Genomic DNA, 20512 nt, shown 5'->3' with positions numbered 1-20512 from the left:
TTTTCTCATTTTTTAAATATTGGAATTTTTCTAGACTAATAGTGGTGTTGGTATTATATCACCAGCTGCGAAGGTCAAGTATAATTCATTTTTTCCTGTTTGAAGTGATTGAGATATAGTTTTTGTAACTATAATGTAGCATCGTACTACAGATGGCGCTCACCACGCCATTTGTGGTATTTTCTAAAACGCGCTGTTAAGACAGCAGGTAAAGGTTGGTCTGTGTTCTGTCGGAGCTGCCTGCGACGCGCTGATGAGATCCAAAAAGATCGAAATCNCATGATTTAAAAATTATTTTACAATAGTGTTTAATCGAGTGGGCGTATTTAAAAGGTTGAACATTCCCTTACAATTAGACTGAATAAAGACCAGCTAGAAGTGCATGTGATGATGTATTAGAAAACTATTGTTTCAGCGTATCTTACAAGAGAAAAATTATTTTATAGTTATTCAGTGAGTTTCAGGCTTGAAGACGTTGACCGCTACTTCCCAACACCTTTGGTCATCAGATTTCTTTCGAAAAAGTTCAGGATGAGCAGCAAATTATCAAGATGCTCCATAATTATGATTTTTGTAAAATCGGACATTTGTTTAATAATTGGTTTATTTAAATATGTTGTGTAATTAAAATCTGATAAAAGTGTATGTACCTATTTAATTTTAATGTAAAATGTACAGGATGTACGAAAATTTACAAATTCGGTCGATTGAAAACAAAAGACAACCATTTTGTGCTCATTTTTTTACTTTTCCTTGAAAAAAACAAAAGCAGTAACTAAAGAAATCAAAATTTATTTTCGCAATGGTACAGATTAATTTGAAGTTATAAGACCAACAATAACTGTCTTACATCAAGACCAATGCTATATTAATCTTTTCCTGTTTTTGCGTTTACTTATCACTAGCTGTTATACATAAGCACAGTACTTTTTTAATTCTACATTATAAATCAATTTGAACCTAACAATTGAATTTATAGTTAGAGTGAATTAACTTTTACCACTAGAAGTAACCACAAATTAATGAGGAAGAATACTTTCTGCTGTCGAGCCCTCGCCGGGAATTGAACCCAGGACCTTTGGCTTCATGCACCATTGCTCTACCGCTAAGCTACGAGAAATGACATGAGAAACAATGACGATCTTGCCTAACTAGACAGGTCACATAATCGTCAAACCAATGTGTAATCATTATTAATAATGACATTTTTTTAGAAGAATTTTTTTGTAGAGCTTGAATTTGTGACGTTTTTACATTTTTCAACTAACTAACCCTTATTAAAGCTTCAAGTTGCCGCAGAAACATAGATTTAGATAGAGAAATATTCGTTCAATAACATAGAGACGCAAGAAAATTTAACGGCTGCTTTTTACACGTGATGGAACGGGAAGATAAAAATAACTTCATTTATCCTCTTGACACAGTGTTGGGCAAGACAAGATGAGGTTGCCTTCACCTTGAAAGCTAGCGTAATGCTCTTTAGGTATTACTTTACAAGGAATAGCGAAAGGCTGTCCTTTCCTAAAGGCTTCCTTTTGTATTAGGACATATATCTCAAGGTTACTTCTTGCTTTGATGCTAACGAATCATCCGATTACGGTTACATAAATGTATTCGATTTCAAATGCTAGAAATTGTCGCAACATTATAATTAATCGATGCAGTCTCATTTACAAGGGAATTATATCATTGAAGCGAAATGACGACAGACAGAAAGACTCAGATGCAACTTGTTCATCTGGCCAACTAACCATGATGAATAATGGTTCTGTGTCTTCCATATCCGGCACAACAATAGAAAGTTCTGTCAATTTAAAACTTAACGGCTTAATTATTACGACAGCAAACTGATCGAAGTCTCTATATCAAAGAAAATTAATTGAGAATATTTAAACGATAATCAATTGTATTAGAGTCCCACAATCCCAAAATAGTTTATAGGTTCGTGTGTACATATGTCTTTTTAAAACTATTAGACATTTTTGAAATTCGACATCACATTTGCAAAACATAAAAACAAACTTTCCACGAGTAGGTAAAGGTGTGAAAACGATGAAAACAGATAGACAAAATAATAAACAGCTATTTCTTTGGTGACAAAGAACATATTAACTTCAAGTTTCAGAATTTTTTATTATAATTCTTGACCACTTGTCTGGCTTATTATTTATCTTAACAAATAGTCACATTAATTTGCAAATGTCACGTACCTTGTAATTTTTCTCTTTTTGAAAAGTATAATTCAAAAATATGCACGAATATGCTACGGCCTACCTAATAAATGGGTACCACCGTGTTTCCCAGATAATATGGAGGGTAAGGAGAACTATCTTACATGGGGAAAAATTTGAAAAAGTGTCCAGCTGTAAGCAGTAAATAACAGTTCAAAAACCTCCACTGTTTACGTTGTTCAAAGTAATTTTGTTCTTGTTTATTTTCTATCGTATTCTAATAACTTTTGGCACTTTATTTAAAATTTACCCTGTTGTTAGGGGAGGCCGGGGCTAGTTGTCTAACTTTTTATGTATAATTTTTTTTATTTATTGCCGTTTTCAAGGCAAGTTTGTACAAGTCGAAGGGGAGTAAAAGTCATAAGGATTCATATTTTGATATCTATATTCTTCTATTTAATGTGACCATATTCTAGTAAAGCCTTTTATGCCACCAGGCAGAGTTAGCCATTTAACCCCTATATGGGGTGTGTTGACATATTCGTTGGGGTTAGTTGACTTACCTTTTCTCTACAATTTATTATTACCTTTTCCTGCTTTTTATTAAGGGTAATATTACAACAACTATTTTTTTCAAGTTACATTTGTTTTTTTTTATTTAAAATTAGTTAATACAGGCTCATAGATCATCATCAGAGTCGCAATTTATACATACAAAAAAGGTAATTGTTAGATTTTTTTATGTATTTCTCATGGTCCCACTTTCTGAAACGCGTGCATTGCATCCAATTATCCCTAAATTCGCTAGTACCATAAGGTTCCTCACATACCAAGTATTCAGCTTCATCTTCCGAGTCTGAGGATGAAGAAAAATTTTTTTGAATTCCGAATGTAGATGGGACTAGGTTATCATGAAATAGAAATCTTCGACCATCATTCGGAGTATTTTTCTCATTTTCCTTATCAGCCATCTTTTTACTTTTCTTGCACTTTTGTTTCTTCTTTTTGGTGTCTTTGTTTTTCTTGCTTCTTTTATTGTAGTATCCGTTAAAATTTCAGTTTCTCTCCTCTTTCTGCCCCTTTGTGTATTATTTTGTCGTGATCCCGCTTTAGGAAAAGGTCTCACTTCCTCAGGAGAAACAAACTTGGATGCAGTCTTCTCTGGAGTTACTGGAGTCTAGATTGTTGTTGTGTAAATGTCGAAATAAGTTGAGAAATACACTTGGGGTTAGTTGACTAATAAGTCATTTAACCCCGATGGATTTTAGAATTACGTATGCTCCCAATAAGGTCCATTTCAATATATGGATATCTACTTGTTGAAACGAATCCCGGCGTAGCTAACCTTAATGTGATAGGCACGTTACCATAATCGAATAAAATAATTCGAATTGGTCTGTATTCTGTCGAAACTGCCAGACGCGGATCGCGATTTCGATCTTTTTGGATCTCATCAGAGCGTCGCAGGCAGCTCCGATGGAACACACATCTGTGTTCGAATTATTTTATTATATTTCCGGTTCTATTTCCGGTTTCGCAAAAATTTACTATTTCTTCTATTTGCGCTTCTGTTTCCGTTATGACTCCTTTTCCGTTAGATTGTCAGTAGATTATCAAGGACAAGGGCTGAATTTATGACTGTCTGTGAATCTACCACAAAGTTTTGGTTTTTCACCTCCAACACCTGCGCCTCCTTCCCTCCATTTAAACACTCAAAAACAATCCCACCCCTACATCCATTTCTCAACATAAAATCGTGAATTTCTGAACTTTCAAATTTGTATACCGTTTACCCTTATTTACTGTTTTTATATTTTTTTGTATTGTAAGATTTAATTCTTACGTTACGATGGTTTTTGGTCTCACTTGGCATTTGCGGGAAGAACTACTTATTTCATATTCGCCTGATGAATTTTTTTAGCACCTCTTGCACACATCCCTCTTTGGTAAGGCCTTATTAGAATGTAGGTAAACATTGTTAGCGACAATTTACAATGTGTGAACTGTTTCGTATTTCACGGAGAAGGTAAAAAAATATAGTTAATACGTATTATTATACTTTTAAACAAATGTAATCTCTATCTATGGAAAAAGTTGAGGACTTAGCATACGGAAAGTTCCCAAGGAGATTGTAAGTCTCCTATATACACTAGACCACAACTGTGCCCCAAATTAATTTGACACAGTAATTTCTGTAGATTATAAGTAAAATAAAAAACTGGATAACTGAATTTACTATTGGATTTAATAAACTTTAGAATTTGAATTACAACAACGAAATACAAAAAGGGAATATTGATAAAGACAAGATGTTGTGCGTTCGACAAGGGTCGCTACCCGAATGCTATTAGTAATGGCAACAACATTTGTTCCTCGTAACCAGCACATGCATACACATAAACAAGACATCTGAAATGTACGTAAACCTAGGAATTTCCCGTGGTCGAAACTACCGCCCGACCGGATGGAACCGGACAAAAGACTCATAAACCCTAGCCCGATCGGTCAATTTTATGACCTGCCTACGTGCAAAATGCGATGTTATAATTCTCAGAAAGCTGGTTACAAGAATCGAATGAATGCTGTCTTTTTCCTATACTAATACCGACTATTATTTGTCGGTTTATTTGAAATAACTTAAAATATATGAAAAAATATATAAATGAAATTATTGCGACAAACCATACTCCCCCCGTTGAGAGAGTATCGATCAACATAACTTAATTAACAACTTATAAACTAATTTCACCATTTAGACGTCCCTTATATTATTTAGCTACACAATTGTCCTCGATAGGTAAAGGCGCGAGTTGTTTCACACATCTTTTTAACGTACTTGTCGCAGTCTTCACAGAAACAGTTCGAACAATCCCGTCAGCACCAGGATACGTCTTCACAACTCTTCCGACTGTCCAATGCATAGATGGGACATTGTTTTCTTTGATTAAAACAATGGTGCCATCTTTGATGGAGTGATGACCAGTAGACCACTTGTGACGGATGTTCAGTTCATTGAGATATTCTTTATGCCAACGTGCCCAGAAGTCTTGGCGGACCTTCTGGATGTGTTGCCATCTGGACAAGCGATTAGTTGGGATGTGTGAGTAATCGCCTTCCGGCAAGCTCGTTAAAATGTCGCCGATAAGGAAATGACCTGGGGTAAGGACCAGAAGGTCATTAGGATCATTGGACATGGGACAAAGCGGTCGAGAATTTATAATGGCTTCGATGTCGATAGTTAGAGTATTAAATTCTTCAAATGTGAAGATTGGGCCAGTAACCACGCGTTTTAAGTGATGTTTAAACGATTTGACAGTAGCCTCCCATAAACCGCCGAAATGGGGAGATAATGGGGGTATGAACTGCCAATTAATACCCTGATCGCTGAGAAACCTCGCCGTTCTTTCTTGATGCGCGGATGTTTGGAACAGATTGTAAAGTTCCTTTAACTCATTCCGAGCGCCAATGAAGTTTGTGCCATTGTCAGAGTGGATAGATATAGGCTTTCCCCGACGGGCAATGAATCGTCTTAGGGCAGCGATGAAACCTTCGGTGGTCAAATCACTAACGACCTCTAAATGTACGGCCTTTACGGCTAAGCAGACAAAGACCGCCACATATGATTTTACGAAGGTTGTGTTTCGATGCTTCTTCTGCTTTATCAGGAATGGACCGCAATAATCAACGCCAACGTTGGCAAACGGTCGGGCTTGTGTAACTCTAACTCCTGGAAGATCTCCCATGACATATTTTGTGTCTGGCGGGTTCGCTCGGAAGCAACGAACACATGATCTTATAATTTTACGGACTTGATTGCGTCCATCTAGAACCCAATATTTTTGTCGCATCATGTACAGAGTTGTCTGGATACCAGCGTGAAAGTTGTTAGTGTGATAATCTCGAATTATGAGATCAGTCACATGGTGCGACCGAGGTAATAATATTGGATGCTGCTGCGCATAGGAAATATTTGCATTTTTCAGGCGACCTCCTACACGCATTATTCCTTCATGATCGACAAAGGGATTAAGGGCCAGTAACCGTTTGTGTATTGGTTTTCCAGGCTTCCTTTTTGTGATTTCGTCTACCTTCTCGCTTGATAATGACGTTTGTACGAACTTCAGTATAGTCTTCTCAGCGTAAGCCAATTCGTCAGGTCGTAAACCGCCGCTGCGATTGGTTCCGGGTCTCATATGCAAACAGTATGCCACAACTCGTTTCAACCTGGTAAATGACGAGAAATCATGAAGAAAATCTGCATTTCCAGTAACAAAACAACTTATTTTCTTCGTCTCTGGTAAAACATCTGTCGCTGATATGACTGTCTTGGGCCATGCATCCTCCTCTTTCCTTAACCAAAAAGGACCTTCACTCCACGTTTCGTTTCGCAGAAACTCTTCCGGTAGTTGACCTCTAGACAAGGCATCAGCTGGATTAGACTCCGAAGGTACGTGATACCAATCGCCAATCCCCGTTTTAGCCTGAATATTTGTCACGCGGTTTGCTACAAATGTTTTGAGTAAGTGCGGAGATGAGTTTATCCAGTGAAGAGCAATTGTCGAGTCAGTCCAAAAGATTACTCGATCAAATGATACATTTATAGTATTGGTTACTTGGCAATACAACTTGGCCAACAATTGAGCGCCACACAACTCCAGGCGCGGTATGGACACCGTTTTTAACGGCGCCACTCGTGACCTTGCAGTAAGTAATTGGCATTTTGTGTTGCCCTGTCTGTCGCTGGATCTTATGTAAATGCAAGCTCCGTATCCTCTGTTGCTCGCATCGGAAAATCCATGAAGTTGGAGGGAGTTTGAACCTGAACATACCACTCTTCTTTCAAATTTCAAGTTATTCAAAAGCGATAACTGCCTAGCAAATTCGTTCCATTGTGTGTACACGCTGGTGGGGACGGACTCATCCCAACTAAGTTTTAATGTCCAAAGTTGCTGCATGATTGATTTTGCGTATAAAATAATTGGCCCTAATAATCCTAAAGGGTCAAATATTTTTGCTATCTCGGACAAGATAGTTCTTTTTGAGCTTGCTGACTCTGCATCGAGTGATTTCACCGTGTATGTTATAGTGTCAGTCTTCGCGTCCCACGAGATACCCAGAGTTTTCACTGTTTTATCGCCGTCAAAATGAAACTGCGAATCAATCTGCTCTTCAGTTAGACCGCGTAATATTAGTGATTCGTTAGATGCCCATTGTCGCATGTTGAATCCACCTAGTTGCATGAGCTGCGTCACTTCTTGTTGTATCTTACGCGCCTCTTGAATGGTTTCAGCTCCCGTTAATAAATTGTCCACATACAGATCGCGTTTTAAAATATGTGAGCCAAGTGGAAACTTATGGCCCTCGTCGTCTGCAAGTTGATGAATACAGCGTATCGCGAGATGGGGTGCCGGGGCGATACCAAAGGTTACGGTGTTTAATTCTAAAGTGACTATATGATCCCCTCGTTCCCAAAGTATTCGTTGAAATTTTCGATCGTTTTTATGTATTAGCACTTGCCGATACATTTTCTCTATATCGGCAATAATTACATAACGATGTATGCGAAATCGAAGAATAAGGGAAAACATATCGTCCTGAATAGTGGGTCCAACCATCAAAGTATCGTTGAGTGAAAATCCGGAACTGGTTTTTGCCGATCCGTCAAAAACTACGCGCAGTTTTGTGGTCGCGCTCGAGTCCTTAATAACGGCGTGATGAGGTAGATAAAACCCTTCTTCTTTCTCACTATCGACTTCACTCATATGTCCAAGATTTAAATACTCGTCGATCACCGAAGTGTAGGCTTCCTTTAACTTGGGATCCCTTTGAAATTTGTTAAATAATGAATTTAGCCTCCTTAACGCTTGAGAGCGCGACTCGCCGAGAGGCTTTTTCTCATTCTTGAAGGGAAGAGAGACGATGTAACGGCCCGAGTTGTCCCGCGAAGTGTGGTTGTTAAAATGTTCTTCACACTGGCTTTCTTCAACAGAACGATGAGATTCCGTAGTTCCTTCTTCTATCTCCCAAAAACGAGCGATGTCGCGCTGCAAGTTGATAAGATTGCAAGTTGGGAAAGGTACGTCGGCGTCGGTGTGATTAACTACACGTCCACCAATCACCCAACCATATCTTGTTTTCTGCAAGTACAGCTCATCCGTTTCGTTTGATAAATTAATTTGCCCAAGGCAAAATGATGCAAGTGTTGGTCCGGAAGCCAGAAGCAAATCTACTGGAGCTGGTATGTAAAATTCTGGATCTGCTAATCGGAGATTCGGCGGAACAGGAATATTTTCACGCTGTACTAATTCAGCTGGAGTGCGATTTGTAATTGCAGGTACCGTTAAAAAATCCAAAGTTTTTCGGTAATTGCACAGTCGGGACTGAACAGTAACGGTAACGGAATACTTCGTTGCTGTCATCAATTGATTGAGCGCACCTACGGGAACGCAGCATTTCTTCATAGGTAAATTTAACCGTTTCGCTAGATTTTCAATTATAAAGTTCTCAGTAGAGCATGTATCTAATAATGCACGACATTTAATGAGAATACCTTTATTATCTAATATATCAACTACTGCGCTTGTCATTAGGTGATTTGACATCGCACGTGTCGTTAGAGAAACGGAAAGCTGCCTATCTCCCGTAGGACCAACTAGTCATTCGTGCAATAAAATATTGTGTGGTTCATTACAAGCAGAACACTTTATGTATGTGCAGGGCTTAGCGTCGTGTTTTTTCAAACAGTTTGTGCACAATGACGCTTGTTGCACTACCGCTGTGCGTTTACATAGGGGTAATTCGCGGAATTTCTTGCAGCGAAAAAGTTGATGTGTATTTTCCGGACAAATAGGACAATTAACGGGTGTACTTGATACGAAAACTTGCTTACCGGCTCCTGAAGGATTTCTCTTAGCCTTGCATTGATCCTGATACTTATTTGATACAGTAGCTTTCGTTGTCTTGTAGCTTCCATTATGTTGTTGGTTGCGTTTAGATAGTCGTGCGGCGCTTTTATACAGAAACTCAGTCATGTCGTCCAACTTAGGAAAAACTCCACGATGTAATGTTTCCTCCCATTTCTCGGCCGTCAAAGGATGCAGTTTTTCTTCTAAATTCTGCACGAGGATTTCTTCGGAGACATTTACTCCTAATGTTGCCAACGATTCTACATGCTGTAACGTGTCGTCTGCCAGTTTTCTGAGGCCTTCAGCAGTTTCACGTTCTTGTACCTACAGGCAATCGAAGTAACAGACTCAAATGTTTGCTAATTATTAATCGTTTGTCGGCATATGCACGTTTTAATGTATCCCAAGCCCGTTGGTAGTTTTCGTCCCTTATACTTATGGTTTTGATTTTCTTCGCAGCTTCTCCTATTACGCACGATTTAATATTGTAATTTTTCTACGTTAGTCAAATCTGTCTGACTGTGTATAAGAGACACAAATGAATCTTTAAATGACAACCAGTCTTCATAACGCCCATCAAAACGAGGCAAAGAAGCTTCCGGTAATTTGACGCGACGTTTCTTTGTCCGGGGACGACCTTCTTCCTCCGGCGGTAGTTGACCGTCGCCTTCAATTGTACTGCTATTTGATCCTACCGAAGTAGTGATGATCGAATTTGATGGTTTTAACGCGGCGTATACTAAGTTTTCGGCTTCCGCAAGGACATCAAAATAATGATCTTGAGTTTCAAAACGCTCTTCTTCGTATTTACCAGGTTCTAGTAGTTCGATTGTGGTTTGATATTCATCGAATGGTAAATAGGATGATTTTAATTTGTCAATGCGCAATTGAAGTTTAATAGCATCGGGGGGTCCGGTCTTGTATTTATTTAAAAACGTCTCCATCGATGTAATTTGGCCTTTAATGATGGCGCGTTTTTGTACTAACGTTCTTACTTCTTCGTTTGCCATTATAAAAGGGATCGGTTAAGGGAATAGACCTGTAGGAGAGGAATGCGGTACAACAACAATAACGAGCTTACCTTATCAACGTTGTGCTCAAGCGGTATATATCGTCAGTGATGTCCCGCCCAGTCTCCTGTTTCCCAAACTCTTGGTAAGCGAGTAATTCCCTTGAAGTCCCGATCAGCAAACTCCGACGATGTACTAGCGATTCAGTAGATCGCGACACGTGCCGAATTACACAAACAGTAATTTCACACACGTTAATTAGCGCACAAAAACTCCCGTTTTCACAATAAATTCACCTTTAAAGGTGCACTTCACTGTAATCCTTGTAATCCTAAAGGTGCACTTCACTATAATCCTGGGTGACAGCTATCCGGCTCGAAGGACCATGGAAAAAGTTGAGGACTTAGCATACGGAAAGTTCCCAAGGAGATTGTAAGTCTCCTATATACACTAGACCACAACTGTGCCCCAAATTAATTTGACACAGTAATTTCTGTAGATTATAAGTAAAATAAAAAACTGGATAACTGAATTTACTATTGGATTTAATAAAACTTTAGAATTTGAATTACAACAACGAAATACAAAAAGGGAATATTGATAAAGACAAGATGTTGTGCGTTCGACAAGGGTCGCTACCCGAATGCTATTAGTAATGGCAACAACATTTGTTCCTCGTAACCAGCACATGCATACACACAAACAAGAAATCTGAAAGTAAGTAAACCTAGGAATTTCCCGTGGTCGAAACTACCGCCCGAGCCGGATGGAACCGGACAAAAGACTCATAAACCCTAGCCCGATCGGTCAATTTTATGACCTGCCTACGTGCAAAATGCGATGTTATAATTCTCAGAAAGCTGGTTAATCGAATGAATGCTGTCTTATTCCTATGCTAATACCGACTATTGTTTGTCGGTTTATTTGAAATAACGTAAAATATATGAAAAAATATATAAATAAAATCATTGCGACAAACCAGATTGTGTATTTATATAAGATCCAAAGACAATTCTAATACTCATATGGTAAATTTAGTATGCGCTAAGTCACGCATTGCTCCAGTAAAAACCATCTCCTCGCCTAGGCTAGAACTATGCACTGCGAAATTACTCGCTAACTTATTCTTATCATACACCAATGCATCCAACCTAAAGTTTGACAAAATTAATTTTTACACATATTCTACAATAACATCAAATTGGATTAACAACATACTTTAAAAACCTTTGAGGCTAATCGCGTCTCAGAAATTCAAAATTTAAAAAATAAAGAGGATTGGTATCACATATTAAGCGCTGACAATCCTGCTGACTACATTTCGCGCGGAGAGACCCCTCTCGAACTAATAAAAAACCATACGTGGCTAAACGGGCCTCATTGGCTGTCTCAAAATGAATGTAATTGGAAAAATACAAAACTTCCCATTAACGATACAGAGTCAATTAACATTTCATTACATTCTTCCAGTGATAAAGATAAGAGTAATTCTCAAATAGAACTCTTCGGTAAATTTTCAACTATTTGTCGTTTAAATCGTTTCGTGGCATTGTGCCACAGATTAGTTGTAAACAAAAATCGCGACAACAAAATCAAAGGTGAATTTACAGCGAAGGAAATTTCCGACGCTCATTTAAAAATCATTAAAATCGTTCAAGAAAACGAATTCTCACAAGAAATCCGAGCGTTAAAACAGGGAAAACAATTAAACAATAAAAGCAATATATTAAAATTAAATCCCTTTGTTGGCGAAAATGGCATCTTGCGCATGGGGAGTAGGTTGCGTAATTCTGACATAAGTTTTAAAACCCGATTCTATTACCTCGAAAAAGTTATATCACGCAATTAATTATTAGAAACGAACATGAGAAACACTGGCACACAGGTATTCAAAACACTCTCAATTATGTACGACAAAAGTATTGGCATATAGATGGAAAAAATAAAATACATTTTATATTGCATAAATGCATCAAATGTTTTAAAGTAAACCCCAAGCTGCCCGATTACCTTATGGGTGATCTACCAAAAAATAGAGTAATACAAACCCGCCCTTTTGAAAACACAGGCCCAGATTACCTGTGATCCGTTTCATATAAAAGAAAAGAAAGGCCTATGTAGTAGTCTTTATTTGCCTTTCAACTAAAGCAGTTCATTTAGAACTTGTAACAGATTTGACCACGGAATAGTGTCTAGCCGCCATAAAAAGATTTTTCGGTCGTAGAGGTAAAGCCAAAAATTTGTACTCAGACAATGCGACCAATTTTATTGGCGCAAAAAATGAAGTAATAAAATTAGAGGCACTTATTTTGTCCGACGAGCATAATAATAAATTAGTTCATGATTTGGCGAATAAGGACGATAATTGGCATCCTATTCCACCTAAATCACCGCATTTCGGTGGTTTATGAGAAACAGGCGAACCACTGTTCACTTACGAACAATTCAATACGTTTATTATGGAAATTGCATCAATATTGAACTCCCGTCCTTTCATTCCATTGTCTTCCGACCCAAACGTTTCAACCCTTACTCCAGCCCACCTTTTAACTGGACATTCTCTTGCGAACGCACTTGAAGCTGATCTGCACGAAGTTCTAACAAATATGTTGTCATTATGTTAGCACATAACAAAGGTCAAGAAACATTTTTGGAGAAACTGGCATAGGGATTATCTCAATCAACTGCAAGTAAGAAGCAAATGGAATATACCTAATTGTAATCAAATCAAAGTCGGCACCCTTGTTATCATAAAAGAAGAGAACAGTCCACCTTTGCACTGGCCTCTGGGTCGAATAATAGCTGTTCACCCAGGTAAAGACGAAATTGTGCGTGTGGTGACAGTGAAAACAAATAATGGCAAACGGTGTATAAAAAGTTACGTCCGTTACCCATCGAGATGTGATGTGTGATAACAAGTGAAAAAGAAAACTTACAATATTTGAAATACAAAAGGTTTCCCTTTTAGGACAATTTAGCATAGTGGTTAAAAATAATTCATTCTAGTTTATACCATTAACTACAATTATTGTTAGGTAGTTTTACTTTTCTCATAATTGCTTTACATCTTATTACACTTAAATCTTATTATATTCGATATCGTATTCAAACTACAAATAGTTACAATTTAATTTTTAAATCAAATTGTTAAATCATTATTATAGTTGTTTTCAAAGGGTTTGCTATTTTATGTCCTTGTAAACTTGTTGAATGTAGCCGTTCAAGGCGGCTAAGATGTTCTGACCATAATTGTTCAGAAGTATTTTTATTATATATTAACATTTCTTCTAACAACACATTTCAATACGTTGACGAGCTTATTCGATTCCTTTGTATATATTTGTAAATAAATAGTTAAACAAATGACTTCATTTTTTTACGACAAGTTTTATGTGAAAAAGTTACACCAAAATTATCCTTTTAATTTACCTGTAACGTACAGTTAATTACTGTACACTTTACATGCATCATTGTGAAAATTTATTCGTTTTTCTACATCTACAGCGTTCGAGTAGAAACTTTGAAAGAGTTTTCTGATTCAACAGACACGGTGTAGGGGAGACTGGGGTCAATAGAAACAAGTGCAATAACTACGAAACAAGAAGCGATAGCCGGATAGTCCCTGAGGAGGATGGATCTGCGTTCGTGTCAGAACCTGTAGAACAGTGCTAGCAGCGGCTCTGTGACCGAGTGTATTGCTTTTCCAGCATCAAAAGTAAGTGTTTTTGATGTTTTTGTTTTGTATATTAGTCAATATCCATTAGTAGTACTTTAATACTATTGTATGTGGTTTTAAGATTTTTTTTGCAGTAACATTTCTTTTTTGTTTTTAGATACCGCGAAACCGTCCAAAAACTACTAATCGAGGAAAGTGCAGTATAGATTTGTATAAAAAAGCTTACGAAGAGATCAAATCCAAGGGAATAACAAGATGCCGCAGTGTATAACGTTAATTTAACGTCATTGTTTAGATACAAAAAAGAAAACGAGACAGTTGCAATGAAGAATCTTCAGAATCTGTAAAGATGGGTTATTCTCCCCACAATAAAGTGTTCTCTGAAGCCCAAGAAAAGGAGTTATCGAAATATTTAATAAGATGTGCTGATATATACTTCGGTCTCCCCAAAAAAGAGGTAAAGAAACTGGCATACGAACTTACAAAATCGTGCAAATTGACAAGGCCTCGATCTTGGGATGAGAATGAGATTGCAGATTGGAGAAAACTGGTTTTTGGCCTTTATGACCAGAAATCCCGAACTATCAGGAAGAGCTGCTAAGCCACAAGTTTGTCCAGAGCCACGAGTTTTAATCGTACAAATGTTGAGGCGTTTTTCGATAATTTGCAAACGGTTATGGACCGTCATAAATTTGAACCACAGGACATCTATAATGTTGACGAGACGGGAGTAACAACGGTACAAAAACCGGACAGAATTGTAGCTAGGCGAAGAATAAAACAAGTTGGATCGGTGACATCAGCAGAACGTGGAACAGTTGCGACGTTAGCTTTTACAGTTAATGTCATAGGTAATGTGATTCCTCCATTTTTTGGTTTATCTAGCGTCCGGTTCCAAGATCATTTTTTTTAAGACGGTCCTATAGGTTCCACGGGCACTGCTAACCCTTCAGGATGGATGCAAGATTTAGGCTTCTTATAACTTCGAAGTCTCATCCAGTACTTTTGGTTTTATATAACCACTCGTCTCATATATATATATATTGATTATCTAGACTATTGCAAAAATTACGGAATTGTTTTATCTTTTCCGCCCCACTGCTCGCATAAGCTGCAGCCGTTGGATAGGTCATGCTTTGGTCCATTTAAGAAAGCAATAAACACCAGCTGTGATGTATGGATGCGGAACAACCCGGCAAAAACAATGAGCATTTATGACATTCCAGGCATTGCTGCTACTGCTATGCCACTAGTCTTCACTTGCAGAAATATTCAAGCTGGATTTCAAGCAACTGGTATCTACCCGTTTAATAGAAACATTTTCACAGATCTAGACTTCGCACCTTCTTTCGTGACTGACCGCCCAAACCCAAATGACATTCATGAATCACATCCTGTGTCTATTGAGATACCAACATCTAGCACCAATGCAGGTTCGGCTATTCCAGATACAAATCAGACATCTATTTCTATTGGAACACCAACAAGCGTCACTAACAGCCGAGTTTCAAGCTTGAATATAGAATCAATTGGATTCAAGTGCTATGGGTAAATCTAGTACGCCTCCAAAGAATTCAGGTGATGCAGTTACAACGGATCAATCTAATACGCCGCCAAAGACCTTTCATCCTGTTGTTGATCCATGTCAGCCATCTACAAGCCAGTCAACAGTTTTCTCACCGGAATCAACAAGACCTTTTCCCATTGCTCCACCAAGGAAGCTGCCTGCAAGCGGTAGTAGAAAGAGGAAGTCGACCATCTACACAGACACTCCCGAAAAAGAAGAAATTAGGAAAGAATCAGAAAAGAAAAATCAGAAAAAACAGGCAAAGAACGTGAAAAAGAACTTGAGTAAAAAAATAAAGGAAAGGTTAAGAAATCTAAGCAAACTAAAGAATTGACTTCTTCTGAAGATGAATCAGATAACTGCATTTGCCTTGTTTGCACGGAAAGTTTTGAAAGAAGCAGACCAGCAAACAGGTAAGGATCAGGACACCAAAGTTTTCGACGAGTTTTCGCTTATTTCTAGCTTTACGACAGACCAAAAAATCACTAGCTGGGATGCTAAGAATTTAACTGCTGAAAACCGCTGGGTGGAATTATTCCAGCACTTCTGTGCAAACAATATCCACTTAACGAACTTTTCTATAATTATTTAGTACGTCTTGTGTCTGCCTCGAAGTAACGCACCTGTCGAAAAAGTCTTTTCTCAAATGAACAAAATATGGACGAGTGAAAAAGCACAGTTGAGCGTCTCAGTATTGAAAGCCATTTTGATTAGAAAGATTAACATAAATAAATAGTGTACTGAGGTCTATTCGTACCTAAAAACGAAACCAGAAATTTTAAGAAAGATTTGTTCAGCCGACAAATATAAAATATAGCCTAACTAGAACAGAGCCGGACTGAAGATTTTGGCCCGGGGTACGATGTAACCAAATGAACTGGTTTAGAAGGGAAAGTGCACAAATTTTAACAGCACTCATTTTTAAATAAATTTAAGGAGTTAGGAGGAAATTTGCGTTTGTCTTTGCCTCGGTCTTTGCTCTTGTTTNTATGACATTTGTGCGATCACCTTTTTTGAAGATAGGTATAATGGTCTGTAATTTCCACATGGAAGGGAATTTTGATTCATTGATTGATCTAGTAAATAAGATATGAACGGGTTTTAAAAGACCAAAGGCAGCTTGTTTTATGAAAATGGCAGGAATATCATCAATACCAGTCCCAAGTGTTTCGCGTATAGATGATATATGTAATAAAACAGATGCTCGATCAATCGTTAATTCATTTAAAGTTTGATGCGAATCCTCAATTTTAGTGTATATGTAGTCGTTGCAATTATTAAATTTAGATGAGAAACAATTAGCAAAGAGTTCTGATATTTTATCATTGGTGTCAGCACTTATTCCATCCAAGATCATCAATCCTGGCAAAGTTTCCGATTTATGATTATTGATATCAACATACAACATACAGCGTAGTTTATTCCCGGAACTTCGACCAACGTAACGATCTGCTATGTGACGTCACCAAGGGTACGGTTTTCCCTTTTCATTACCTGCTCCAACTACCTGCACCATCCGCTACAACCGTTCTTGTACATAACTACGCTCTTCTATCTTTCTACTTTCTTTTCTACTATTTTTTTTACCCTTATGCGGTTGTAGTTTTCCTCTTACTTTTTTTATGAGCAAGACATTATTTTTCTACTTCTTTTTTTTTAAGACCTTTTTCCTATTTTGCTAATTCTAATCATAAAATCACGTATATTTTTTTTACTTCTATGTTTCCAAGCATGCTCTATCCGTTTCTGCTATCAGTTTTTTCATTTTCCTCCGCGAACTTAACGTTAAAAACGAATTCGTTTTTAGTCATTACTTTCGCCCTTCTCTCACTACCCAACTTTCAACCCCTCTTTTTCCCAACCCTTGTTCGGTACTGAAATTTGTATATATACCCATGCTTCCCTCATTACCAACAACTCCAATATCCCACCGACCCACGGCAAGGGAGAAGGAGTTCCACCACCAGTCACCTCAGTTTTTTTCTTCGCCCAGCCGTTAACCACCGATTGCCAGTTAGAGTAAGTGTTGTTTATCAGTGTTTTTTTGGTCCTGCTCAGACTCATTTTGTGTATATATATTATCTCCGTTTGTTTTGTTCAATTGTATATATTTTGTTACTTGTCGTTTGTGCATATTTGTATTCTAGTTGTAGGTTATTATGTATATAGTTAGGTTTAAGGGGTAAATAAATTGTTGGAAGGAAGCAAAGACATATCAAGTGACGCCCAACGCGTGGGGCTAGTGCAAATATATTAGTGTAATATATCGTTCCGCGCCTTGAGACAATTCATCATGCCAAAACGCCGATCCGACGTGCGAGCTAAACCGGAAGAAGCACTTCTTGGAGTGTCCAAACACCAAGTGGGGCCCAAATTCGAACCAACGATGCAGTTTTCGTCGCAACAATTAGAGGGCATCCTTCAGCGCGTCCTTACAATATCAAAGCCTTTGCCGCCTGCTCCATCCTTTAGAGGAGACATCACTGAGGATCCGATCCGATTCCTGGAAGAATGCGAAGAATACTTCGAGAAATACCGAATCAATTCCAGCGAACAACTCAAGACCGTCACTACCCAACTTCAGGGGAATGCGGCAAAGTGGTGGACACCTTACCAAAGTTTTCCGCTACAGTGGAAAGGATTTCGGGATCGATTATTAATAAAATACAATCGACCCGAAGTCTTGGTATCCTTACAAGCCCAGCTATACAGTCAAAAGCAGGGACCAAAAGAGAACTCAGAAATGTTCTTACTCAACAAACTACAACTGTTGCAACGCCTCCTTCCGGACCAAGAAGAAGAAGAAAGTATTCAACTGTTAGTAGAGTTAGTTCGGCCCAGTATACGAACCTTCTTGAGATTCCCGAAGCAAAGAGCGATCGAAATCGATTTTGATCAATTCCAATGTACCGCCAGCCAGAAAATTCGAGAACAAGTTAAAGCCCCTGTCAGAGAACTACAAGTACCGTCAACATCCGCAGCGCCAAATGTCACTACTGTCCAGAGAACACTTCCACAAGGATTGCCCTATATTAGCCCAACGACGTCGCCAGGATGCTAACTCAGGGTCGTCGGGAAACTGGAGACAGGCCGAGGGAAATCCGCAAGTCCAACACCCTCAGCAAAGGCCGGACACTCATACAACCACCATATTAGTTTAACAGATTGCTGGATGCCAAAGGTTCCACTTCGTCTAGGGGAATTGTACACTGAAGCCCTACTGGACACGGGAGCCTCCCATAATTTCGTAAGTTCTCGCTTGACTCACGATTACGACACTGGTTCCGGCTCAACCTCTTTCGCAAGTCTCGCTAATGGTACCACGATTCGCATTTTGGGTACAGTGTCGTTAACTGTACACATTAGCGAGTGCCCGCATCAAATCCAAGCCCTCGTCGCAGAAGGACTTAAGGAAGACATAATTCTGAGTATGTCGTGGCTTCTGCGAGTAAATGCTACCTGCGACTTTGAAAGGAAGTGCATTCATCTTGGTACCGACAAACGTCAGACAATCTACTGGGTTCGACCACCGCCCATCACACAGACCACGCTTCATGAGCCGACTCTAAACCAACATTTTCCTGAGGACTACAGCGGCGACTTTCAAAAGTTGGTTGAGGATTTCCGAGAAGTATTCGTGAAATCGGCGACGCCTACCAAAACGGCTCAACACATAATACGTCTACGCCAGAACCAGCCCTTCTGCCTTCCACCGTATCGATACTCTGAAGGAGAGAAAAAACTGATCCAAGAGCAAGTCGAGGAAATGCTCGCGGATAATGTCATCGAGCCCAGTCAGTCACCCTACAACTCCCCAGTGGTTCTCGTGCGTAAGAAAAACGGAGATTCCCGATTTTGCGTAGACTTCAGGCGATTAAACAACCTCACTCTGGACGAAGTATCGCCTCTTCCCGCTATCCCGGAGACCTTGAAGGCCATAGAGACGTCTACAATCTTTTCAACCATCGACCTGAAGTCTGGTTATTGGCAGATACCTATGCATCCAAAGTCCCGCCCCCTTACTGCCTTCACCGCACCTGACGGAGGAAAATTCCATTTCCGAGTGATGCCGTTCGGATTAAAAGGAGCTCCTGCTACCTTCCAACGTACCATGGGCCAGGAAGTATTAGCAGGATATCTAAGGAAATTCTGTCTTGTATATTTGGATGACATTATTGTATTCTCTCGTACCTGGGAAGAATATATCGATCACCTTCGTCGAGTGTTCGAGAGACTGCAACAACACGGACTTGCGTGCGCTCCGGAAAAATGCGTCTTCGGGTCGAGGACGTTAACCTACTTGGGACACCTGATCTCGGACAACGGAAACTCTCCGCTTCCTATTCATCTCGGAAGAATCCACGAATCGTCTGCGCCGACCACACGGAAGCAATTAAAGAAATTTTTAGGGTTGTGTAATTGGCTCCGCGAGTACCTGCCCCGATTCGCCAACGTGTCAGCTCCTTTAACGGATCTGCTGAGTCTAAAAAGAAAATGGCAGTGGACTAACGAGTGTCAACAATCTTTCGAGCAAATAAAAGCCTTAATGCAACAACCGCTCGGTTTACACCGCCCCGATTTTGATAAAACGTTCATCCTCCAAACTGACGCCAGTAAACAGGGTGCCGCTGCCGTGCTGTATCAGGAAGGACCCAATCACATCAAACATATAATATCTTACGCCAGCACCCGATTCAACCCTACCGAGCGAGCCTACCATAGCAATGAGCAGGAGTGCCTTGCTATCGTCTGGGCCATTAAGAAGTATCGACCCTACCTGGAGGATAAACGTTTTATCCTGAGGACCGACAACCGGACAATCACGTGGTTGCAGACTATGAAGGATGCGCGAGCAAAGCTAACGAGATGGGCTCTGCTACTCCAAGAGTTCACGTTTACCTTAGAGCACTGTCCCGGTAACGCTAATCAGCTCCCAGATGCCTTATCCCGCCTGCCTGGGTCAGACGATGTAGACCAGGACATTGACAACGTGACCCGTCTGATCCCTCCGGACAACAGAAACCCAATGGCGTCTCAAATACAGATCGAGACGAGCCACGACGAAATCCGCCAGGAACAAGAAACCGATCCGGAAATCATCAACATCCGGCAACGTTGCGCTTTCCTGAATGACAATCCCGATGGCCAAACCCAGGAGGACGTCGATTTCCTTCAACGATATC

General features: G+C 39.3%; 1 protein-coding gene across 1 annotated transcript; it reads right to left on the bottom strand.

The window, feature by feature from the left end:
- Positions 1-4939: 4939 nt before the first annotated feature.
- Positions 4940-17393, bottom strand: LOC108735565. The gene is made up of 4 exons (XM_025975510.1): positions 17223-17393; positions 9061-9400; positions 6785-8481; positions 4940-6652 (listed from the first exon to the last, which is right to left on the bottom strand). Exons 1-4 carry the CDS (start codon positions 17391-17393, stop codon positions 4940-4942), a joined length of 3921 nt encoding a protein of 1306 aa, XP_025831295.1.
- Between the last annotated feature and the right edge of the window lie 3119 nt (positions 17394-20512).

The sequence above is a fragment of the Agrilus planipennis genome, unplaced genomic scaffold, assembly GCF_000699045.2.
Source record: "Agrilus planipennis isolate EAB-ADULT unplaced genomic scaffold, Apla_2.0 scaffold116, whole genome shotgun sequence".
In the NCBI taxonomy this organism is placed as follows: domain Eukaryota; kingdom Metazoa; phylum Arthropoda; class Insecta; order Coleoptera; family Buprestidae; genus Agrilus; species Agrilus planipennis.
The sequence above is the reverse complement of the archived record's forward strand: the minus strand, read 5'-3'. Positions and strand labels throughout refer to the sequence as shown.

Excerpts from the sequence above, each read along its gene's own strand:
- LOC108735565 (XM_025975510.1), bottom strand. The coding sequence starts at position 17,393 with ATGAGTCTGAGCAGGACCAAAAAAACACTGATAAACAACACTTACTCT. Across the intron at positions 9,401-17,222 it reads TGGTAATGAGGGAAGCATGG|GTACAAGAACGTGAAACTGC; the intron begins GTATATATACAA and ends GATTGCCTGTAG. Across the intron at positions 8,482-9,060 it reads GAGAAATCCTTCAGGAGCCG|CTGAATTAGTACAGCGTGAA; the intron begins GTAAGCAAGTTT and ends ATCGCACTCCAG.